The 25933-nt window shown below is 41.4% G+C and overlaps 1 protein-coding gene across 1 annotated transcript in view; it reads right to left on the bottom strand.

Annotated features, from left to right (window-relative positions):
- Window positions 1–25572, bottom strand: part of TDRP (testis development related protein) — a 33545-nt gene extending 7973 nt beyond the window's left edge. Inside the window, exons 1-2 of the mRNA XM_083730897.1 lie at window positions 25381–25572; window positions 24485–24694 (exon numbers count right to left, since the gene is read on the bottom strand). Coding sequence (XP_083587023.1) covers window positions 24485–24592 — 108 coding nt within the window. The 5' untranslated portion in view covers window positions 24593–24694; window positions 25381–25572. The remainder of the gene's footprint in view (window positions 1–24484; window positions 24695–25380) is intronic.
- Window positions 25573–25933: the final 361 nt, after the last annotated feature.

Here is a 25933-nt window from a genome sequence, read left to right as displayed (position 1 = left end):
CAAGTCAGCCGTCCATACTCCCATTCCACTCTCCTGACACCTGTCCTTGCCAAAGGGTCAACATCCATGGCCACTTTTAGGAACTGCTGAGCACTGTCCCATGAAATGAGCCATGTAACTGCAGCCTCTCAAGTAGGAACTTTCCAGTTCTGGTCTGGCTCTACCTGCTCAGGTTGGCCATTGTCTCCTGCAGGCTAGGAAGGTTTATAAAGAGCTAGCCGCCCCCCAAGCTGGGTTTTGCTTAGAGCAACAAGGCTTTCATGAACTCTATCTGGTCTTGCATTTCTGTTCTTGCTCCTTCATCCTGGCTCTAAGCTTGTTCTCCAGCCCTTCCTCCTAGTTGCCTTAAGATCCTGATTACCCTTTGGTTCTGGCTCCTGGTTCTCAGCTTCTGAGTCTCTTCAGACTGCTGCTCATGGCCCATTCAAACACTGTTCACCAACCTTTGGAGGGCTAGTGGACACATTTGAAATTTCCTGAGAGTGGTGCCAATGCCAGTTGCATAATTGCTGCCATGGGATTGTGGCATAACACATAATAGCTGCACATCTAAAAGAGCAGAGAAAGAGACAGGGCCACAAAAATGCTACTTGTATGCCCTACCACCATCAATGGGAGAAAGGAACAACTGCATTTGCTCACAGCGAGAAGCTATTTGCACCTCCCCTCTGTCCAGAATGGGGAAGGAAAGGTGCACATCCAATCCTGGAATTCAATGAAATGTGGCTATGTTTCAGGAATAGGGATGCAGTGTAGGAGATTACTAAACCAGTGTAAATGGGAACTGAGTAGGAAGAGCAAATAATATCCCATGCATTGTAGATTTCTAAAGGAATACTTAAATAATATGTGGGTGCTATTTAAGGAATTAACACGCACTCTCACGGGTGCTATTCTGGTGCCCCCTACAGTACACTATGGGAGCCTTTTAACATCCAAATGTAAAACTTAATTTAAATTGACTTATTTCCCTTGAATGTTCAAATAATTCAATGCTACACTATATAATTTCAGCCTTATGAATCAATATCATCATTACTATTACTAGTAGTAGCAGAAGTAGTAGAAGTAGTAGATGAGCAAGTATAATACATTATATTGTTTTCATGACTGATCTTTCACAAGTGTGCTTGAACTGATTGTGTAGTGAAAGTCTAACTGAAGATTCTTGAGAGGCCATTTTGTCTTCTTATTTTTCAACTTCACACAGCTTCTTGGAGCAGGTTTCTACACTTTCAGTAGCCAACTTCCCAGCTCCCCAAAATAATCTTCTGCCATCAAGTAATTGTAATTTAATGAGCACAGCTTGTGAAACAAGAAATATGAACAGCTATGTGTCACTGTTAAAGGAAAACAGATGAGGATGACAATTTTGATTCTACTTATATCAGCAGTGAAATCAAGAGGCCCTGAATCATAAGGTACATCAGCTAAAAAATAAAATAAAAATCCAAATGCGCTGCTCAAGTTATAACATGTGCATGACAAACCTTCCCTGAAAGCATTTTGTTCGAGATAGGAGAGGGAAACAGAGGTGACTGTCATTTGGAAGGAAAAGATCCCACACAAACAATGCAGTAAATCAAATAGTAAGATTGGGGAATATTGTGAAATGAAGAATATCAAATACAGGTCATTAATATTAGGAATGTTACAGAAGAACATTTCAGAATAGAACTGTTGTATCTCCAAAGAAATAGGGTTGCAGTGCGATCAGGGATATCCGGCGCCGTGGTGCAAAGATCCCTCCAGTGGCCCCCCCGCCCCCGTTTGCCAGAGTTGTCAACCTTTTTTAAGGGGGGGACCCCAAAGTTGTTGACTTTTAAAGGAAAGGTTCCCCAGAGCTGTTTACCTTTTTTTAAGGGAACTGACACCACACTTACACATTATCTCTAACAACAAGCCCTTAGAACAAAATAAAATGAAAAGGCAGAAGAAAATCTAATGAAGTCCTCAATTCCAAAGCAAGACTCATTCAAGACTCATAAGTTCTTCTAATTCATCCTCATGATTCAGATCACCACATATCAAAAAGTTAAAGCAATCACCAGTTTGTTCTTTAAATAAATTGATAAAGACACAGAGAATGAAGTTCTCGGCCAATTTGTGTTTAAGTACAAAGCTGACCTTTTCAAATATTGTGGGAGTGGGTGTAAAGCAGTGACATCCTGAACCTAAAAAGGACCCAAAACTTGGGTCACAAAGGCTGCAGCCCTAACTGCACTTACCTGCTGAATCTAATAGGACCTTAAAGCCCACTTTTTGTTGGTGTTTGTTTTTAATCACTAACTGCATGGAGAACACGCTCTCAAGTCCATCCTTACCTCCGAACTGAGTCCTAATGGTAGTGTGCCCCCCTCAGGTTTCCCCTCCCACCACCCCAAATCTGAATGTATCCCTCCTCCACCTTTTTCCTCGACGGAAGGGGTGGGGGTGACGTTCTCGGCATGCCCCCTCCCTGCCCCCTGCGATGGGCAGCAAAAGGCTCGCTTGCCATGCGGGCGTCCTCAGCAGTCTCGCTACCGGAGGGGGGGGGAGGAGGGAGAAGGGCACCAGGTAGCTTTGCGCCACCGCTGCCTCCTCTCCCAGGCAGGAAGCGAGAGAGAGCAGCAGGCTGTAGGAAGAGCCGCTGCCGCTGCCCAGCATGCCCTCACAGCTGTTCCCGGTCAGTCTTGGACTCCCGCTGCTGGGTACCCCTGATGGGCAGGCACCATGGTGCAGGGTGCCATTAACCCTAATGGGTAAGACATCTTTGAATGCAATTTTTGTTGTTTTGATACAAGATCATTAGCTCAGAATAATTTATAGATGTTCTGAACACCAAATGCATAAGAAAATCCTAGGAAGAACAGTCTGAATTCATGATGTGAAGCAACAATGAAAAATAAACAGATTTTCAACCTGCAAGCATCTAAAGGTGCTTCCTAGACTTAAGAAACTTCTTATTTAGTAATTAATTAAAAACTGGGGAAAGGAACTGAAGATCGTAATGGAACAAAAAACTGTACTCCCTCCATAACAGCCTATGAGTTTCAAACAGAGATACAGTGGTACATCAGGTTACAAACGCTTCGGGCATACAAACACTTCAGGCTACAAACTCTGCTAGCCCGGAAGTAGTACCCTGAGTTGCAAACTTTGCCCCAGGATGATTACAAAAATTGCACAGCGGTGGTGCGGCAGCAGTGGCAGGCTCCATTAGTGAACGTGCACCTCAGGTTAAGAACAGTTTCGGGTTAAGAATGGACCTCCTGAACGAATCAAGTTTGTAACCCAAGGTACCACTGTAATAGAATCCTAGTCTATTTTTCGTAAGGTTGCCATATGTGTTTCCAAAAGTAGAAAGCTTTTTTAAGATATGTTTTCTTAAAAAAATACTGTAAATATAAATCAGTTCTGTTAAGAATCATTTATCTCCATTTACATCACGTGCTCAGAATTCTATCTTTAAATTATTTATGATGGTTTAGAGACTCAAAGCCTTTTTGAAAACAGATACTCATTTTAGCTGATTAGATACAATGGAATGGAAATTTGACTAAAAATTGCTCCTGAAAAGAGATCCACATACCAAAACAGGTTTCTTTTGAATGGAACTGTGCATGTACAGAGCGAACATAAATCTGCACTACAATGGGCAGTTAGAGGCAGGGGCACCATCTCACCTTCAGGATTGTGGGTGCCCGCCGCTGTATCACAGACATTTGATGTCACACACACTAGTGCATGTGATATCACACGCACGACACATGACACTGCATTGCGTTTTTGGAGGGGGGGCTACGTGTAGGCCTGTGCATGTGATGTCACACACCTGTGTTGCAGCTGCCGGTGGCATCTCTTCTTCCTTCTCTCCACAACCAGCGAGACACCCTTTTCTCTGGAGAGGGCTCAGACTCAGAGGCAGAGAGACTCTGCCCCCACATCTGAGCCTTCCCCCAAAAAAGGGTAACTCACTGGCTGGCTGTCGAGGGCAGCGCTGAACTGCTCTCTCGAAGGGAGTGCAGCAGAGGCTGGCTGCCTGCCTCTCTGATTGACCTTGGGGGTGCCTGACCCCTACAATTATATTATTGTGGGTGTGCCCAAGCACTCACAGCCCACTGGAGTTAGCTCCTATGGCTAGAGGCAAATTATCCAATGAGATCTCCATTGCATCTTACACCGCATGTATCTCTTGATAATGGCTAGTGTGCGTAAGTTGCCAATTATCATCCAGGCCCAATTCAAAGCACTAATGATATCCTAAAATCTTAAGCCACAAATAGCTGTATTCACACCTTTTCCCCTATTGTCCTCATCATATATTAAGATGTGCCACTCTGAGGTGCGTCATGCTTCAAAAGTATTCTCCTTCCAGCATCAGATGAAGATACATCTCTTTGCCCAGCCTTTATGAAAGGTGAAGTATGGTTATCCCTGTAAATACATTGTTTCTAGTTCCCACTGCCAACTAATTCTCTCTCTCTCTCTCTGAAATTGTATAGCGATTTGTTTATTTTGATTTCAGCTGACATACTATTTGGCTATAAATATGTGTGTGTGTATGCTTCCCTGGGACCTTTGGGAGAAATATGGTTTATAAATACTATTAATAGGTCTGACTTTGTAAATATAGTAAAATCACAGACAACACAAAAGTAACAATTCTGAAGGATTTATTATATACTGCCAGTGATTTCAGCTACGTAATTTATTATTGTTGTAAAAGGTAAAGGTAAAGGTACCCCTGCCCATACGGGCCAGTCTTGACAGACTCTGGGGTTGTGCGCCCATCTCACTTAAAAGGCCAGGGGCCAGCGCTGTCCGGAGACACTTCCGGGTCACGTGGCCAGCGTGACATCGCTGCTCTGGCGAGCCAGAGCTGCACACGGAAACGCCGTTTACCTTCCCGCTGGTAAGCGGTCCCTATTTATCTACTTGCACCCGGAGGTGCTTTCGAACTGCTAGGTTGGCAGGCGCTGGGACCGAGCAGCGGGAGCGCACCCCGCCGCAGGGATTCGAACCGCCGACCTTTCGATCAGCAAGTCCTAGGCGCTGAGGCTTTAACCCACAGCGCCACCTGCGTCCCTATTATTGTTGTAGGCCTATGTAAAATCTTGACTACAATTTTAAATGAGCTAGAAAGTCTCATGCAACTAGATTTTACAAAGCCCCGCCTTAAAGGGGCGGTATTAAGTTTTTGCTCAGTCCTTGGGCTGAGCATAGCCTCTGGGGAGGGATGACAAAAATACTTAGTCCAGTTCACAATTACTAGTTTCCAGGGTTACAGCTTCCAGGAGAGGGTAGAAACAAACAAAGCAGGCAATAGGCTGAACCTGTTAGATGACTGCCTTCCCAGAATATTGCTTCACACTGACATTCTTTCAAAGGTTGTCTAGCAGGGGGCTCATAATCTCTTGCAGAGCTACTCTGAGCTTGGTGGCCACTGTTGAACTAGGCGTTGAAGCAGCTTAAGGAAGAGCCACCTGCTCCTGTCCTACCCTCCTCAGTTTGCAAAAGGAGAGAAGTTTTAACTGTGTTGATTTGAAAATCCTGCTCCTCCCCCCACCCTTCTGCCCTTGACACAGCTAATGCACGGTATTTGTTTGTGGCAGCCATACAATAAGACAGCCACGAAAGGCTAGCACAATTACCTTACTTCAAGGTGAACTAGTACAGAGCTGTTCCAAGCCTCGCCTTTCTTCAAGAATGGGAGATGTCACCTTGTGAAACACAGGGGCAACAATGCAGCCAGTGACGCTGCAATTATTATCTTATAAAGATGGACGGTATAGCTTAATGCACCAGCTAGCACTTTCAGATTCTGTATGTTAAGAATGAACATCTTTATAACCAGTATTTGGAAGTATTTACAGATGAATTTTGTACATCATGGGCCAAAATAGGCTTCAAAGTTGTTTAAAAACTAATTACACAAGCATTAAAATATAACTATTCATAATTAAAATGCACAATAAAAATCCAATTAAAAGAACATAGTCATTAAAACAGAAGACTCAAGTTGGGAGATCAAGGGAAGGTCTGTCTAAACAGGTGAATCTTTAACAGTTGGCGGAATGTAAATACATTTGGGGCCTCCTATATTTCAGTGGGGACGGCATTCCATAACACTGGCACCACCAGCGAATAGGTTGCCTCCACATCACCACAAGTCAGTTATCATCAGGTCATAGCAAGACAAAAGGGGTTCTGTTTGATTATCTTAATGTTCCTATAGCGCAATGGAGGGGAACTAGTTTTTCAGGTAACCTAGTCCAGAGTTGTTTAAGGATTTATATGTAAGCAGCAAGACCTTAAAATTAGCCTGTGAAGATCCCTTCCTATGAGTATGATCTGCTCCCCAAAAGGGATACCACCCACCACTCAGGTTGTGGCATTCTGAACCAGCTGCAACCTCCAAACTAACTTTTAGGGAAGCCCTACATAGAGCATGTTATAGTAGTCTAAACATGAGGTTAATAGTGCAGGTATCATAGTGGCTTGGGTATCCCTGTCTATGAAAGGGTGCAGTTTATGTACTAGCTGAAGCTGCTGATAGGCAGAGAGTGCTGATAGGCACTCTCTGCCATGGAGAGATAATATGGTAGTTATTCCAGATTAATGAATGTGAGTATAATGTTATGAAATTGTTGTTTATTATTACAAAAACTTCTATGGCGTGATTCAACCAAAGTGTTTTAAGTTGCTCTGGTGCTAATGAGAAAATTAAAGCATGCTTATGTCACTGCTATCGAAATCAATGGGCCTCACAATCCTTAACAGTTTTGAGCCCCTGCTGAGCACAGTTCTTGTTCATACGAAACCTAGATCAATTCTCTCTCTATTTCTAAAAAATATTATCCTCTAAGCCCGAGCAATGTCCATTGTGTTAGGATATTTCCGTTCCACCTTAAAAGGGAGCAGGATGTTTGTGTCACAGCCTGCGTATTTCCTGTTCACAGGATGTTTCTGTTGTGTCTTTGCTTTCGTTTCTCTCTCTGTGCCTGAGACACCGAAGCAGGCAGTCATGTTTTCTTTGTTCTGACCAATGCTGAATAAAATTGTAAATAATGCTCTCCTGCGTGCATCTTTCGCTGTGCATTATCTGCTGACAGAGCGTGCACCAGCTCTGGAATGTGGCAAGCTATTTCTGGAGCTCGTGTCACTAATTGAATGATACTGCGTGTCTACAGGAGATCAATGGATTGTCCGGAATCGACGTGGGTACCATGATGGCCTTTGTCTCCCTGGCAGTATCCCAACACATTGGAGCTTCACTGAAGCCACATGAATAAAAAGACCACAAAAGCTAGTGTTATCCAGGGGTGCAAAAAGAGTAATTTCTCCCTCACTAGAGCCATGTTGGAGTGCCTAATGTTTAATGTTTGGTTAGCTTAGCAGAACTCCAATGGAAACAATGGACGGATCCTGAACTGCCTCAGCAACAGACATTTGGCATGTACCGGAGCGTGCCTCCATTCTTTTATGTAACTCGAGCATAAGTTTTCAGTATTGTTCCTGGGACTTGAAAAACAAATATTAAATAAATAATTATGGAAATACTAGTAAGAATCTTGTTCTATGGAGAAAAGAAAAACCACAACTGACAAGACACTCTGTTATTATTGAACTAGGCCTGTTTTATCAAGGCTTAGTTTGGCTATAACAATGCAGAGCTGGAACTAGAGGCATTTCTTTCCCTTGATACCAAACTAAGATAACAAAGACTTAGTAACAGTAAAGTTAAAGACTGTCAACTCTACAAATGCAATATGGACAGGCTCTGAAGTGTTATAATTGTGATGTGCTTCTGCTGTTTTAGATGTTACTCGTATGACTCTGGAACACACAGATTTATCACTTAATAGAATGGGTGCCTTTTTTTGCCTAGGGTTGTAGCTCTTCCAGATATATTCTAGTAGTGATATACTCAAACATAAAATGCTTTGGCATCAAATCCTTCTTTTCAACACAACCATGCACCTGGACCAGCCTAGCAATAGCTGAATGGAAAAAGCAACTTCTACTTTTCAACTGATTCCCATTCTCTTGGGTAGTGAAGTTGTCCTTCCTCCTTTCATCACTGGATAAATACAGAATTCGTTTTTTCTGTGCCACAAAAGGAAACAGATATTTCAACTATTTCACCTCAGATTAACAATGCAATCACACATAGAGAGAAGTAAGTCTCACTGAGTTCAATGGAGCTCACTCCAGGTAAGTGAGTATCAAACTGTAGCCCAAGGATCCTTCAAAACATACATTATTTTGGTAGAATTCCAGTAAGAAAAAGAGAAAGAGACAGACAGACAGACAGACAGACAGACAGACAGAGACTCATACTTAGTCTCCAACTGAAGTTCTATTCCTAAATAAATCAATTCTTACCAGCATACTTAGGATTCAGCATTCACCGACGCCTAAGTACTGCAATGCTGCTCATTTCTCTCCTGAATACAAAACTCTTCTATTGTAGGTACTTTTACCTGTTACTAACAAACTCCTCCCCTCAATTACAACACTCTTTACCTTTAGTCTAGCATATCTTGTATAGCAATCCCTGCTGTGACCCCCCCCCAAAAAAATCCCTCTTCTATTGAGCAGGTATGTGGATTATCTTGTTTCCTGGGAGCATGCCAGACTAAAATCTAGATCATGTCTGAGGAAATGTTTACAAGTCCTGGGCCACAACAAGGTGTCATATTTTTTCAGTGTCATAAGTTACAAGCTGCAAAACAAGAAGAAAGCTAGTATAATTTGATGTTGAAATGCCAGCAAAAACATTCTGTAGAAAACAACAGGGAAAAAGAAGTAATACAAAACAAGGGGATGGGCAGACTTGCATACATGTTGCTGGTGAGAAAGTATTGCCTTCCTGGCTGAGGAAAGGGCTGTTACTAGGATACGCCTTTCAAGCTTTCCTGACCTGGGACCCACCTCTAACCTAAATATATATTTATAGACCCAAATTTCTGACCCCAAATGTATTTGTGGACTTTTAATATGTAATGCTTTATTATGTTTTCATATATGTTGGAAGCCACCCAAAGTGGCTGGGGCAACCCAGTCAGATAGGAAGGGTAATTTTTATTATTATTGTTATTATTATTTACCGTCTATTTGTATGGTGGCAGTACTGCTGTTGTGACCCACCTTAGATTAGGCTGTGAGTGAATCCCAACCCACCAACTGAAAACCATTGCTAGCCTACCTTAATTCATCTGCACCAGACAGCCAATGGGTCACATGTGGCCATATATATCCTGTTCACTCATTCTCGCAGCCTGAATCTCAGACCTCAACTTGAACTCCACCTTACAGTGAGGTGTCCTTCAGGAGGAAACTCTAGATCACTGACTGCATCCTGAGGTCTAACACCTATGTGTCAGACATCGAGATCAGACTGATTGGCCTAAGCTCTTCATTAATATTAAACCATTTGACAGGGTTTGAACATATTGTCACGCTTGATTTACAGTGATTAGCTCATGAAGTCTGCCTTGAGATTCTGAGAAAGTTTCTTCTTAAGAAATGTTCTAGTCAGATCCCAGTCACACAAGTGCCACTTCTTACAATGAATAGGCTTCTTCTACCTACAAAAGGCAAATAACATGTGCTAAAGAAACAAACCATGTTTCACTGAGTAAGAATGAAACTCTGATATAGCAGCTGTGCCCCATATCCTCTTATACAGAACGTGAACTTACATTTTCTTTTTAAAGGTCCTTGGCCACTATTTGTGACACTGCAGTTTCCACACTAACTATCATGCTTCTCACAAAATCATGTCCATAGGTCTGGCACCTAAGAAAACTGCTTCAAGGAGAAGACTTGACAATTCGCTAGGTTTAAGGTCTCTGGAAATGACAATATGTGTCATCAAGACATTCCTGTGAATAATGAATTGGTAAAAATCTGAGTCTTGTTTTAATCTAAGGGGAAAATGGCAGCATTTCAGAATAATAACAGAATACAAACACCTAGAGGCCTCATGCAAACTTCAGAACAAAAGGAAAAGTACTACTTTGAGAACACCTAAGAATAACACATTTCAAAGGAATGCGTATGGAAGACAGGAAGTAGGGAAGAATGGGAGACATTCCATATCCTTTTGTGGCTTTTATTGTGAATTGCTAAACGACTTTTTTTTAAAAAAGAGTAAGCTTAAAAGTAAAGGTTTCAGAAGTGGGAAGTATTGTGGAAAGATACACTCTCAGTCTGACTTTGTTGGGCATGCAAATGATCTGCAGCCTAAAGTGGGCATTCAGGTGTTCAGGTGATGTGCCAGAGCACTTTGAAGAATCAGAAATGGAAGGCAGCAGCCATGCTCATATAATACCACATTATGTAAAAGTTACATTATTATAAGAATCTTGTTGTGTAATTCCAGTCTCGAGTGTTAATTATTTCAGTACTTTCAGGCAGTAAATGTTATAATTAAGACTGTAAAAAAGACACCAGCTGGTGATTCATGAATCTCATGAGTGGAGAGGAAAGAAAGCATTGCAATTCTATCATTTCTAATTTTGAAAAGAAGAAAAATTATACTTAAAATAATAATAATAAATATTCTGTAAGATTAATCATTTGAAAGTCAGAAAACGACAAATTTTTACTTGCACACGCTTACCGTATTTTTTGCACCATAACACTCACTTTTTTCCTTCTAGAAAGTAAGGGGAAATGTCTGTGCATGTTATGGAGGGAATGCCTACGGGTGGCGGGGGGATCTGCTGCAGTCGTGAGCAGAGGATCCATGGTTCCCCTTCCTTGGCTCGCTTTGAAACAGCAAAGCGGGAGAAGAGCCGCTGAGTGGGGAGGAGAGAGAGACAGAGAGCCTGCTTCTTTAAAGGAGCAAAGCGGGAGAGGAGAGGAGCCGCTTACACGAGTGTAAGCGGCTCCTGTCCGGTTGGCTCCTTTAAAGCAAGCAGGCTCTCTGTCCCTCTCTCTCTCCTCCCCACTCAGCTCGCTACATAGCAGCAAAGTTTTTCAGCTCGCTAAGCCGGGGATGAGTGGGGAGGAGGAAGAAAAGCAGAGCCTGCTTGCTTTAAAGGAGCAAAGTGGGAGGAGAGGAGCCTTCTCCCCTTATACCCCTCTTCTTCATTATTAGCAGCATCCTTCTCCACCCACCCCACGCATGTTCCTTCTCCCCTTAAACCCCTCTTCTGCATTATTAGCAGCATCCTTCTCCACACACCCCATGCATGCTCCTTGTCCCTTGAGTGCTTTTTCTTTCCTCCCCACTTAAAATGTGGTTACAAAGCACGGATCCACATGGCTCCTCAGGATTTTTGCATTGGGCTACTCCAAATTCACTGTCAGATCACATGTCTGTGGCCACAGCATGAACCACAAAAATCATACATCAACTGTTTCGTTTAGAATATTTTTTTTCTTGTTTTCCTCCTCTAAAAACTATGTGCGTGTTATGGTTGGGTGCGTGTTATAGAGCGAAAAATACAGTAATTTGACCTTTCACTGTGTATTATTTAATTATACTGACACATGGACTCGAAATATTTGTACCTGCAATCTTGCAGGTCGGCTTGTCGTGCCAACAAAATATTTCTCTATTACTGCCATAATAGAATGTTTTGTAAAATCATAGCTACTGTTGTGTTTCTTCCTAAATGCGAATCTGCTAGAAGTTGAAATACGAAGTTTAAGATCAGTCTGTTAACTACATATCCATATGTAATCTTATTCACAGCAATCTTAGCTCTTTCAGTACAAAGGTTAAAAATCAAAGCATTAAAATTAAGATTCAAAGGGCAAAATAAATCAGTGCTGCAACTGTTTTAATGAACTCCTATTAGGATTCTTTATTTATTCATATTTTTTTCAAATGTTAAACCATGTGATGAACATATGAAATACCAAAGACCAAAATGCTTGTGACTCTAATACCAAAACAATTAAGTCGAGTCACTGAAGACGTAATAGAGGAATGTTGTTTGTCAGCCTACCCAGAAAAAGTTGGTGCACTGTAAAATATCCAGGAAAAGGAAATACTGCGTGAAACAAGTTTGAATTCATATCTCAATTTTAAGCTTATACCTTTGTTGCAATTTGTGAAACAGAGGATGTAACTTTGTTAAGAAAACATGGATCTTTATTCTTAAAAGAAAAAGAAAAATTAGAAACTGTAATCAGTTTTCAGTTTCAGAGAGTTCATGAAACTTTTATAATGATTAAGCACTAATTAGAACCACAGAATTTCTATAAATGCATAGATTAAATGTCCATAGTTTACTTTCTTCCATAGAAACTCCCGTTCTTCAATTTAAATCAAGTATACACTTCACTGTGCTGGGCACCTTTTCTGCATACAGAGATTCTCCGAAGCAGCAGCAGAAGTGCATAATAATTTTAGGTGGTGTACTTTCTAAAGCATGGGTAGGCAAACTAAGGCCTGGGGGCCGGATCCGGCCCAATCCCCTTCTAAATCCGGCCCACGGATGGTCTGGGAATCAGCGTATTTTTTACATGAGAATAATGTGTCCTTTTATTTAAAATGCATCTCTGGGTTATTTGTGGGACCTGCCTGGTGTTTTTACATGAACAGAATGTGTGCTTTTATTTACAATGCATCTCTGGGTTATTTGTGGGGCACAGGAATTCACTCTGGGTTGTTGTTTTTTTCAAAATACAGTCTGGCCCCCCACAAGGTCTGAGGGGCAGTGGACTGGCCCCCTGCTGAAAAAGTTTGCTGACCCCTGTTCTAAAGAATCATTACAAGCCAAATTGGGTAGTGCCATCTAATTTTTAGAGGCCATTAAATGCTCAAAAACTAAATTCTATATTTCAGTAGTAGCTTTGGTCACCTATTTTCGGCATTCTCCAATACACACAAAAACTGTAGAACTAGTTGAGTGCTGGAAGTAGATCCAACTAACTGCTCGTCTTTACACATAGATAGTAGAACAGCCATTGTTGCTTCTTCATCAAAATTGTCCTTGGTGCAACCTGAAATCTGTTTTGCCCCTAGGTCTTATTATGTCTCTGTAGCATCTCCGGCATTTTGTCCTAAGACTGTTACAGACTGCAGACTCAGGATCATTTACATCATGTCCAGCTGTTCTCTCCTCCCCCCACTATTGCTGTTTTGCTTAATATCCAACTTTAAAAGTGTTGTGGGGAACTCAAAAGCTTTCTCACTAGCATCTGGGGCACCAGCTTCTAGCAAAAGTCTGTGTTCACCAGTGTCCCATAGTTAAGTGATGAATGAGTATTCCCCTTCACTTAATATGCTAAAAAGATTTCCCAGCAGAAGTTCCTCTTAAGATTCAAGAATCCATACAGCCAGGATGTATCACTTTAAATGGGTGGGTGGGTGGGTCACTAAGGAATATGGGGAAGGGTCAGTGAAGTAATGACCAGTAGCCATAAGTAGTTCTGGATGCTTATGCAGCAATTGTGCTAACCACATGATGCTTGGTCTTCAAAAATGATTTTATAGCCATCACAATTTCTAACATGTAACTACTCTTCTGCGGCTTGAAACCACAGTCAATTCAGAATATCCATTAGAAAACATTCCCTTCACCTTCAAACATGTGTAAGAGCAAATAAATATAGGGAAGAGTTGGGTGCTTATACAGTATCTCAGTTCTTTCATATCTCAACTCAGTCTTAAACTGAGCAACCTTTAACTTAGAAGGTTCTGAAATGGTATACAGAGTATCTCTCATTAAAAGAGCAGTTATCAGTAACAATTTTCCCCTTTCATTGACAACCTCTTAATAGTCGCACAGATGGAGGCTCAAACAGCAGCATACTCTCCAGATGGTGACTGAGGAGTACAAGGCAAACGGCGACTGTAAAATTGTTCTTCCAAATTTGGCATATGAACAGGAGCCAAAGAAAAATGTTTTCTAAATATGTGGATCTATGCCCAGGTAGCAGTTTTACAAAGGTCTACTGTCAGTACAGTTTGTATGCAAGCAATAGATGCTGTCATAGCTTTTCTGAAATGTGCTTAGAATCACCTAAGGGAGTCTGCTAAATTTAATCTGCTAAATTAAAGCACCACTATATATTACACATTGGCATTCCAGTTCTAACCATTTCTGTTTTGAATTGCATTATAATTGATGGAAGTTGCTTCCAAACATATATGCTTCAGATCACAACCTCCTTTGGTAAGCATTTAAGTAGTACTATTTGTTCCTTGTTCGTTATCTCATCCATGTTTTAAATTTGTGTGTATGTAATAAACGGGCTGCATTCAGCTAACACCTTCTCCCTACATCTATAGACTAACGAACCAAGCTTTGGAAAAGTGAGTAGTATTCTGATTTAAACAAAATGCAGACACTCCCTTGTATATGAACTTTATGCTACCATATCCAGTATCAAAGATGAAACAGCACACCTTTCTGGCTAAACCCATTATTATAATTAATGCAGGTACCAAAGTGTGTAATTCACAGAAAATGTAGCCAGAGGCTCAGAATTGTACTGCACTATAAAACCAACTTTTCCATTCTTTTCCTGGCTTGGCACAACATGAAATGCACTTCAAGTCCTTTTAAAACTATCTTCATATCACTATAAAAATATACCTTGATATTTTCCTGATTAGCTAAATATGAGCAGCTAAATGAACCTTCAAAACAAGCTGGATAATCCTACAGTCTTTAGATATAGTGACAGTTATAGAATATAAAATAAAACACTTTCCACTTCACTTTATTGGTTTTTCTGATAAATGTTTTGTAATGTTCTCCAATGATATTTTTATGAGCATTTGATAGATTTTTATTACATAGTGTCAGTGTAAGTATTTTCTCTATCTAGCTGGTAATTTTTCCTGATCTCATTTAGATAAGAGGTTATTTGTAAAAACTGAAAAGGGTAGATTTCGCTAACTTTTCTGCAGCTTGCTCAAATGTTTTTATCCAGTTCAGATCAGATAACAATCCATTTTCTTTTGCAATTTGGAAATTTCCTAAATCAAACTTTTCCTCTCCAATTACAGTTGTTGTAGATGGTATCTCAGGCGCTAACCTTCACTCATGCTTACCTCATACTGCTAAACATATACTCACTACAGAGCTTAATAATATCTCCCTTTCCTACCTCGCGCTCACAACAATCCTGGAAGGCAGGTTAGGCTGAGAGAAAATGACAGGCTGAAAGTCACTCAGTAAACTTTATGCTCTGAATAACATTGGAAGGACTGCTATTTAACAAAAAAAGGTCACTGTACACACCCAGTTGAACTACTAAAGAGCAACATTATGCCTAAGAAAAAATAAACAAAGCAAATTGCTACCACTGATCCAGATAAACTCTCCCAACCTTGCAGAAACATCTCAGGGATACTTCTGATCTACAGTGCCTTTCTATAGCCTCACTTTGGGATACACACAGGTAAAAAATTAAATGCTGTACAGGAGACATGTCTTCCGGCAGTTTTTGTTTTTAATGTAAAGCAGCTATAGAGACTTGCATGTTTTAATTGCTTAAAGGTAAAGGTGAAGGGATCCCTGACAGTTAAGTCCAGTTGCCAACGACTCTGGGGTTGGGGCACTCATCTCGCTTTACAGGCCGAAGGAGCCAGCATTTGTCCACTCCGCAGACAGTTTTTCCGGGTCATGTGGCCAGCATGACTAAGCTGCTTCTGGCACAGCGGAACACCAACATCAGAGCAGCACACGGAAACGCCATTTAGCTTGCCGCCGGAGCGGTACCTTTTAATCTACTTGCACTTTTTGGTGTGCTTTCAAACTGCTAGGTTGGCATCAGCTGGGACCGAGCAATGGGAGCTCACACCGTCGCGGGGATCAGAACCGCTGACCTTCTGATTGGCAAGCCCAAGGGCTCAGTGGTTTAGACCACAGCGCTTAGGAGAATATATTTAAGCATCCCTATATTAACTGCCAACCTAGCAGTTCAAAAGCACATCAAGTGCAAACAGATAAATAGGTACTGCTCCGGCGGGAAGGTAAATGGCGTTTCCATATGCTGCCCTGGTTCGCCAGAAGCAGCTTAGTCATGACCCGGAAGCTGTCTGTGGGCAAACGTCAGCTCCCTCAGCCAGTAAAGCGAATTGAGCACCGCAACCCCAGAGTTGTCTGCAACTGTACTTAACTGTCAGGGGTCCTTTACCTTTACTTTTATATTAAGTTTCCTATACTGCTCTACTGCACTTTTATGGGAAGAAAGGCTGCCTAAACCTTTTCTCCCAAATACTATTTTTCTGCAAACAACAATCCCTCTCAACAAAAATCCCTCTCAAAGCTACTGGCTTTTCCTTGGGGTCATGGGTATCTTTCCCCTGGATGGTAGAAAGAGGAGCTTGGGGATTTTGAGTGTAAAATTACCAGGTAAGGAAAAGGTGAAGGACTACACACATACACTCCTGCTCCTATCTGAGAAGTAAAACACAGTAACAGATTTTCAAAAAATTACAATAGATGTACTGTAGTTATAAATTACCTCAGGGGCGGGGGACAGGGAACTATTTTGAGCACCATATTTTGCAGATTGCCTTTTCACACTGATGGGTATATTTCCTCAAGCAAAATCCATGTAGCTCTCATAAATTTAGTTGCCTGGGTCAAGCCTGCTCAACAGGCTGTGCCTGCTTCTAAGACTAAATGCATATTTCCAATAAAAACAAAGCCCTGCAGGAAGTAGTAATAACAATTCAATATGTGGCATTCTTTATCTCTGTCTGAGGTAAGCCACAGAATATGACAACAATAAAATGGCAGGGGCATTATGTTTAGGGAACAGTCTTACCACCGATTAGCAATCCTGTCCACAGCATTCAAGCCAAGTTCTCATTCAGAGTTCTTCCCTATAAGCAGTAGTAATCTATATTACTTTCCTTGAAGGAAAACCAGGGTGATGATTCTGTAGCAAATGCAATGGCTATGAAGAAATTTCAAGCACAGCTAAATATGGAATGTTTCCTGCAGGAACGTTCTGCAAATTACCGTACATCGATTCAAGAGATTCATGTATTCTCAAATACACTTTTGGGCCTCTTGCTCGGAAGCCATTCTAATCATTCCAACATAAGAAGCAGATCAGTGTTTCCAAAGAAATGGTATATTCCTCCATTATAAATTATTGCAGGCAGGGAAGGCCCAAGTATGCAACAAAGCTCCCATACACCAATGGATGTGATGGGCAACACTCAGGATATGCAGCTATGTTTTCAATGGCCTATTTTAAGCTAGTGCCCTAATGTTAACACATATCTCTTAACAGGTTGTATTTCTTTCCCCAAATATTATGAGGATATTAGTTTTTTATCTGTGTATCTAAGATTTAGTTTCCCTTATGCAAGTATGTTTTTATGACGAGAGCTTCAAATTGCCTCTTACTTTTATTTTGAACAGTGTTTTTACTACTGAACATTTTAACATTCTTTTGTTAATGAACAGGTAACTAATGGCTGCTTTCTATGCAGTAAAGAAATCCTGATTTAACGCCTTGGCAACAACCTTCCACTTCTGGCAGTGGAAGTACATTCAGCGTGCTTCCAGAGGAATGTGCAAATGCTCTTTTCTTGAATATTCAGCAAACCATAAGGTGCTCGAGGGATTAATTCAACAAGCACACAGATCTCTTTTGTATACAGATTACACTCTAGATCTACTTTTCCTCTGCTTCTTTTGTGGTTAAATAATAAACCAGTCTTGTTTGATCATTCACTTTAATAGTTGGGTCTGCACTGAAAAACAAATTGTGGACCCTCATACAACAAAGTCTGGATGTTAAAATTCAAAAGTGCACCATTAATCAAGATATAGCTGATTTAGAAAATTGGGGGGCATCCTAAATAAAGTTTATCCTTTCCAATATGTTTCTCTCCTGCACCTTCTCTCTTGCACAAATTTATTGGTTGTAAAAATAAAGAATTCCTTGTCTGGATAATCATAAATGGAAACCTGGTTAAGCATTTTATAGCTTTTTTTATTTGGTTTAGAAAATTCGCAATTCCATGTCTGTCCCATAATGCTTATGCACAGTGAAGGGGGAGGGGCATCACTATTAGCAGGGGGAGAATCAGTGGACAAGAGAGTATTACTTAACATGTTCCCGCCTGACAATTCTCACCCGCAATCCTTCCAGTGGACCATTCCCCCCCCCCCCCGCCTGCCCCCCAGTTCTAAGAGTGAGGGAAAGTCTGTGGAAATAAGTGAGAGAAAAAGCCTGTGAGATAGAAGTTGCATGGGGGGGGGGGAATGCATGCAAATGAAGACTCAAATACTCCTTTCCCACCATTGATTCTTCCTTTTGGATACCCCAGCCCTAGTACTAGCAAATGTATTTGCTGAAGTAACATGTACTGTCACTCTATGAATCTGTAAGGAAAAGAGTAAAGCAATTCCAGCCCTTATATTATGCCATGCAAACATATAGGAATAAAGTATATTTCCTGAAAGAATACAGCATCAGTTTTTGCTTATGACACTTTGGAGCTCCTGTCTCCAATGAAAGCTTTGCCCAGCCTGGAAGTACTTAAAACAAAAGGCATCTTGGAGCAACCATCCCTAACTTGAAAAGTGATCTGTGGTCACATTGGTCAGTAAATGTGACCACAGAATCTTTTATTGCCTATATTAAGGGCCAAGCCTCTGCCTTAGACCACACACTTCTTACAAGCAGTTTTACCACTCACAAAAGGGTGGTTAAGACGGATAGTAATTAATCCATCTCAATAAAGCATCTCCTTCCCAGATGTAGGCTTCCCTAAGATCTTAGCAGTGGGCCACTACTAGAGCACAGTGCTCAGAAATATTTGATCTTGGGCGCAATATCTCACTCTCACAGCTACACGAAACAACAAGGTCAGCAAAAATGAGTTACAAAAAAGTGTAGGTCTGAGAGATGAAAACAACTCTCAGGTTACATGCCTGATTGACAGGAATTAAATGAAGCAAAAAGATCAGTACATAAGTCAAGAATTTTATTTGCATAGTTAATTCTGATAGAGAATTTGGGATATGTACTTAAGAGTTAGAATTTTGGATCCTAAGAAAACATAGCCTCAGGATTATGATAAACATGACAGCCTTGAGATAGGGATAATCACCAAGCACTTGTAAGGTGGTGGTGGTGGTGGGAGATTTCAAACAAAAAAACATCCCCCCCTACCCAGGCAAGCACCCCACTTCTACACTTGTGCTTGCAGGCACTCCTTCAACTCCCTTTCCCTCACCTTACAAGTGTTAGAAGTACCTGCTGGCAGAATATCACTTCTAATAGTAAACACAAAGTCTTGTGCTAGCAGGTTTGCAGTAAAAAAAAAAAAGGAAGTGAGAAACAAGAGCAAGGAATTAACAACATTGTAGCATCAATGTTATTGTATTGATTTTTTTAAATGTATTTGTGTCACTCTTGTTTTAGTTGGAAGTTAGACAACATATAAATTTAATAAATAATAATGTTGGGGGGATTTTTGAAACCACCAAAAAGGGCTGAGTTACCATCACCCCAAATCAGTCTAGGGGGGACTAAGCATGTTCAGACTTTAGGAACGTTGACTGTCACTTTGAAAAGAAAAATAGAGAAATGTGGGGGATAGGGAGAGTGAATTGGCAATCTTTAGTGTCCTGGAGGAAGGTGTGGCTGATTGGCTGGAACAGGAGCTCTGAATTCTTACAGGGGAGTGAAAATACATTGCAAAGGAATTTTTGTTGCCTATCACATGCTACTTCTGAAGGTAAAAAGACAAATTGTGCAATCTAGGGAATATTAGGCACATCTTATCAATGCATGTAGTTCACATTTGGAATTCTCCGATTTCAAGAGAATTTATTTACTGCTAATTTCATCTGGATTTTTCCCAAAATGTTACTTTCCCAATTCAAACAATTTCTTTGTTGCGTACTGTATAAAAATCTGACTTCATTACTCTCATTTGATGTATCTTTCTAAAGTACATCTGGAAGGTACTGATCTCCTCCTATACCCTCAGGGACTCGCTTGAAGTTCCTTCAGTTAACATAAAAGCTAGTGTCAAAATTGTATAAAAAAGACTTTTAAAGACATTAATTAATATACAGATAAAATTGCATGGCCAACTTATGAAACATTCACTGAGCAGTCATAAGCTGCAATTAATATGAAACATGTCTCTGCACTTCTGCTGCTTAAGTAAAACATAATACAAGATCAAAGGAAAACAGGTCAAAGGGAAACATCAATAAATTTCAGCTCTTTTTCTATCCTTTTCACTTTCTTTAATTTCAGGGTAGGAGAATCAAGCTGGCAGCTCATTCTCAAAGTTCAAAATGAAAGTCTGCTTTCAATACTTATCTTATTACATTAACTAAATTAAAAAACACACCCTGTCAATACAAGTATTAGAGTTTGACACATCACTGACAACTTTCACAGGCTGCAGTACACTAGCAGGGACAATCACAGCCTCCCACTCTATAATATATAAGCAGCTTTAGAAGACACCCCACACACACACTATCTATACAGGAACTCCATTAATATGATTGAATATGAAGGAGCTGGGATGTTTTATTTCAGACTGAGCATAATAGTGACTGAAATCCTGCTGGCTCTCTTATTGCTGTGTCTGTAACATTAACCTTTTTGATTAAGTGAACAGCTGAAAAGATGAAGGGTGCAGTCCTGTGACCCTGAATGCATAGAAGAATGTGCTGAGCTTCCCCATAGAAGCCAGTAGCTGCCATAATAATGGGGCATGCAATATAGCATCCAGTCCCTACACTCCAGGACAAAGTCTCATGCACCTCCCTTGGGAATATGCAGTATCTTGTTCTTCATGACTCTAGATATGGCTCTGTTCCCATTTTTCCAGGAGTAGCCTGGACAGCAAAGAAGTTCAAAATGCCCCAGAAGAAGCGATAAAGACCTTCACTTGGGATTACAATGTGGCTACAATGCTAAATGAAACAGAAATGTTAAATCAACCTGGCAATAACCCAGGAAGGCTATTTAAAAGCTTCTATGGGGTGTCTCCATATGACCGTTTGTGCATCCAGGGCCAGCAGTAGTATACCCTTCACTTTTTTCTTTTATTATACCAATCAAAACAGCTTATAATGAAACAGCTTATAATAAAATGATGCATTAGGAGATCTACTGCAAATCCAAAATACAATCCACACCAATTTATCAACTATGCCTTTTAACTACACTTTTCTCTCCACAACACACACACTTAACCATATTTAAAGAGACAGAAACTTGACTAGTTTGGCCCCTAGTCCTCATGTGTCCATTTTGGCACGGTAAATAGTTGCTTTCATTCCATCAGAATGCTTTTCTACAACATTCATTGTTGGTGTTATATTAAAATGATATGGCAAAATCCCCCAGTGATTATGATTCTATGTAACAGAAGATTTGGCAACGACTTCAGGTGAAAATTGTGGAGTAACATGCAGATGCTGACTACATAAAGGAGAAATTGTGCAAACATGATATAGACCATTAAAAATTGTGCAAACATGATATAGACCATTAAAAAGCTTCTTGCTACCCCAAGATCCCAGATATTAGATAGGTTTATGAAATGTGTTTCCTCAAATTATTTGGCAACATGTATGATTTCACATCAAGCATCTGCGAGGGGAAGCAGAGTATAATATTAGTTGATTAAACAGAAGTTAGTAATACTGTGTAAAGTTTCATTTCCCCAGTTTTTTCAGAAATAGCTCATTAATGCACAACCAGCAAAGAGGATGACCTATGGAGCTACTATGCACAGTAGGTTTCACTACATTCCTTTGTCTCACACAGCCTTGAGGATGTGTCATGTGATGGAAGACGGCAAACATGTCATGGACTGGAGGAGTAAGATTGCTACACATCAAAAAATGAAAAAGCTGAGTTCACTAGTTGCTAGTTTGCTATTAGGAACAAATCTCCTGATTGAGTAGAGCGGAAAGGTCCACATATTTTGGCTGGGATTAGTAGTCAACCATATCTAGTAGCCAGTTAACCATTGATTCTAGAAGCAAATGAGTCTCAAGCCACATTTCTTTTGTACCTGCTATCCAATGAGGAGATTAAGGTTGGCAGGTTGAGTCCTTGTTACTGTTCACAGTAGTAGCTCTCTATTGGTCTTTGAAAACCAAGCAGACAGCTCTCCGTGTTATTGGCATTATTATAGCAGTTTATTACTGGCTTAGTTACTGAATGTTTTGAACATTAATCTGCTATTCAAAAATGTATTTATTATAGAACCTAGCAATGGAAAACCTTTTTAACAAAAATGCCGAAGCAGACCAAAGCAAACAATTTTGAAAGTACAACTGTAATAGAATCCAATCCCACTCAACTCTGCCCATCTCTGAATCCAAAGAGAAGGGGAGCAACATGCACTCTCCCATTTCTACCTCCTCCGCACTGCAGGCAAGCTACTGTTTATCTACAGCCCAATTTAAGATAAACTTCTGATCAACCTAAATCCAAGCACTTTACTGTAACCAAGTTGTGGATTAGCCAGAAAAACAGGCAAGCTGCTTCATTATATTTTATCAACAAATCCAAATCATATTCCTCATGAACAATTACATACAACATACGTTCAGGTAATTATTATTGTGGTCAGAACTATCTAAGACAAGAAGCTTGGAATTACAAGGAGTGAGTACTAGCTGTTAGTGAACTAAGTCTGCATTAGGATGCCTCACGTACTTGATTTCACAACTTCTGTGGCATCTCAGGCTTGTAGAGCCAGGACAGCAGTTCTCTTTGCAATGTATCTGCAGGTTGATCCTCTGCATGTTTATTCAGAAATAAGTCTCACTGAGTTCAGTGAGTCTAATTCCTAAGTAAATGTGCATAGGGCTGCAGTTCTAGTAAAAGGAATTTGCTCAGCAACAAATAAGCATTCTGACACACCTCTAGTCCTATGTAGAATGTGGGTGGAGTTGTAGATACTGTATGAGGAAAAGTAAAGCATTGTGGAAGCTTGGATAGAGAATATCTAAATTTGGATGTGCATTTAGATTCACATCCTATCTGCACCCACAGTTCCTGATCTAACAAGTGATATGTAGTAGAAGCCTACACATGATGACTCTTCTTATCTGAATTGGGGTGAGAATGTGAAGGCCACCAATTCAGTCTCCAAATTGTTCACTTGTCTTTATTCTGTTTTTCAGTGCTGATATTTCCTGATTATGAGTATTTTACAAGGATTTTGGTTTTAAAGCAGGTCAAAATATGAAGTGCTGGAACTGAGACCTAAATGGTTGGATTCAGAGTCGGATAAATGTTTCTTAATTCTTAATAATCTTCATATTTTCAAACATTAACCTAAATCCAACCTTTATAAGTTTTAAATACAAGGGGTTGTCTCCAACTAACAATCATTAAAGGGGTCCCCAACCCTCTGGATCTGATTTTAGGGGCACACAAAGGGCTGCGGTGGAGAGAAGAGCATGGAAAAGTTCTGCTAGTACACATCCATTGTGCTAGAAAAACAGGAGCATTGGATACTGCCCAAGTTACCTTAAACATTTTGTACCGTTCAGAATTCTTTAAACTTTACATTAAAAAAAACCCATACACCCCAATTAAATTAGTAGCATCTTAATACATGAACTATTTATAATTAATGGATCTAAACTTATACTCCAGGTACGCCACTTACGTTTCACTAAGTTAAATAAGTTTTGAAATCAATGTTTTGGATCAGGACATAAGTCATCCATCCATCCATTTATGATATAATTCGTCTTTCACACCCTCCTGTTTAAAAAGTAAACTGTAACAATAAATTGTAATGCTTTCAGTAGACTATAGTGCTGATATGGAACTTGCATTTGTACAAAAAGGTAAAAGAAGAGACTTTAAACGTAAAGGAAACTTGAGACAAAACTACTTACATATTTCAAACATAAACAACATAAAACATAAAATGCAAAGAGATTCCATCTCAAATCTTAAGCCTTTTTGCTTTAATCATAATCATAAGGATTTTCAACAGAATCATAAAAATTTTCAACAGACCAGAATGCATAGCTGTCAACTTTTCCCTTTTCTTGCGCGGAATCCTATTCAGAATAAGGGAATTTCCCTTTAAAAAAGGGGAAACGTTGACAGCTATGCCAGAACGCACTACTCTTTTTGCTGTGTTTAACTGAGCTTGTGCCTTCGCTGACTATGCCTAAGGATGAAGACAGGGACAAAAGAGAGTGGCCTGAAGTATGAAGTCATTGGACTACAGGAGTCCTAACACCGCTGAGCATGAAGTTTTAGGGAAAGACTGACACCAGCTTCCCAGAGGGTATGTACAAAACAGCATTGGTTCATACCAGTTCCTCCTTGCCACAAGACTCATTATTAAGGCATCCAAGGGGAATGGAAAGTGATTACTCATAATGCCAGATCAGAGATAAAAATGCCAAGATTCTGGCATGGGTAAAAAGGGGTGGGGGAAGGAGGACAGAAAGAGACTCCTACAAAACTGAAGGAAAGGTGACAGACGCCAGGGCTGCAAAGGTACTAAAAATACAAAGATGCACAGAGTCAGCAGTCTGGTGCCTTTTACCTGTGCTGAGAAGGTAGCTGCTGGTGTCGCTGGAGGTGGAGACTGGCTCTCTTCTTCCTCCGGAGAATCATCCAGGAGAACTTTGCCGCTCTTGTTGAGTTTCCACATTATTAGAGGGTGGCGAGGAGGAGAAGAGAGGGATGTGGGGAGGGGGAGGGGAGGGGAGGAGGAAGAGGTGTAGCGGACAGGCGACTCTGGTCTTATTTATTCCTGAGAGTAGAAGAAAAGAAAGAGGGTTTTAAAAAAAGGAGATGACTTTGCTCTTCAGCTCAACAAGCCCTTCTTGAGAGAAAATGAGCTTTCACAGAGACACATGGCCCAGTGAAGGGGATCCCAATGCGAGATAGATATGGGCAGGCGCAACAAACGGGCTTGCAAGGTGCAAGGAAGTGGTGGAAAACAACCCCTTCCCTGTGCAGGCAATGCACCCCACTAAAAAAAACCCCACACCATCAGACCTCCCCTGCCTCACAGTTCACGGCCCCCACCTTAAAAATACTGGGGGCCCAAGTTTGATCCCCTCAAGCAAGAAGTGCAGCAACCACCCCAATGTGGCTGTGATGTGGGCAGGGGGGAGTGTGCACTCTGTACATACTCAGGGGGAGCCGAAACAAAACGCGTTTTACGTGGTGAGGTCCGGAAGGATAACCGATGCCGGAATGAGGGGTTTGGAGGAGGCACCAAGTGTGGGGCTGAGTCCTGACCCCCCCCCCCACGGCCACGCCTCCCCTTCCTCCTCTCCGGTGGGGAGGAGAGGCGGTAGGAGCTCCTCAGCCTGAGAGGGCGCCGCTGTTTGAGAGTTGAGGGGAGAGGATGGAAGGGAAGGAAGAAGAAGGGAGGAGAAGGCCTGGCCGGGGCTGCCTTGCCACCTCAATTCCCCGCCCCGCTCGCCTCACCTGTGACCTTCCTTCGCGGCCGTGGCCGGCCCAGCCGCCAGCAGCACCGCAGCTGCAGCAGCAGCAGCAGCGCTGAGCCTCCGAGCGGCCGCTGCCATGTCTGCGGCTGACTGGGCGGCGCGAGGGGAGCGAGAGCCGTTGGGGTGGCGGGCGCGCGAGGGGAAGGAGGGAGGGCGCTCGAGCGGGCTTGCCTGGTCGCCATGGCAACCGCTGGGCCTTGTGGAAGGAGGTGAAGCCTGCCTGATAACCGGAGCTGGTCCTCCTCCTGCCCGTGTGTTTAAATATATATTTAAAGTCGACGCATCATCTTTTTTCCCACACACCCTGGCATAGGCGCCAACTCCTAGGGCCCGAGGTCCCTTTTGGCCTCGTCAAAGTTGATAGCCATTGCCGTTCAAATGGTGCGCGTAATTGTGATCCATTATGTAGGGTGGCGTTGACCTTGCCCCCCCATATTTTACTCAAGTTGGCACCCCTGCACCCCCTCCCCCTTTCCTCCCTCATACACACACAGGGGTGCCAACTTGAATGGAATGGGGGGGGGTAGGCAGGT

This window comes from Podarcis gaigeae (assembly GCF_964106915.1).
Source record: "Podarcis gaigeae genome assembly, chromosome: 3".
In the NCBI taxonomy this organism is placed as follows: Eukaryota; Metazoa; Chordata; class Lepidosauria; order Squamata; family Lacertidae; genus Podarcis; species Podarcis gaigeae.
This window is presented reverse-complemented; position numbering and strand designations above follow the sequence as displayed.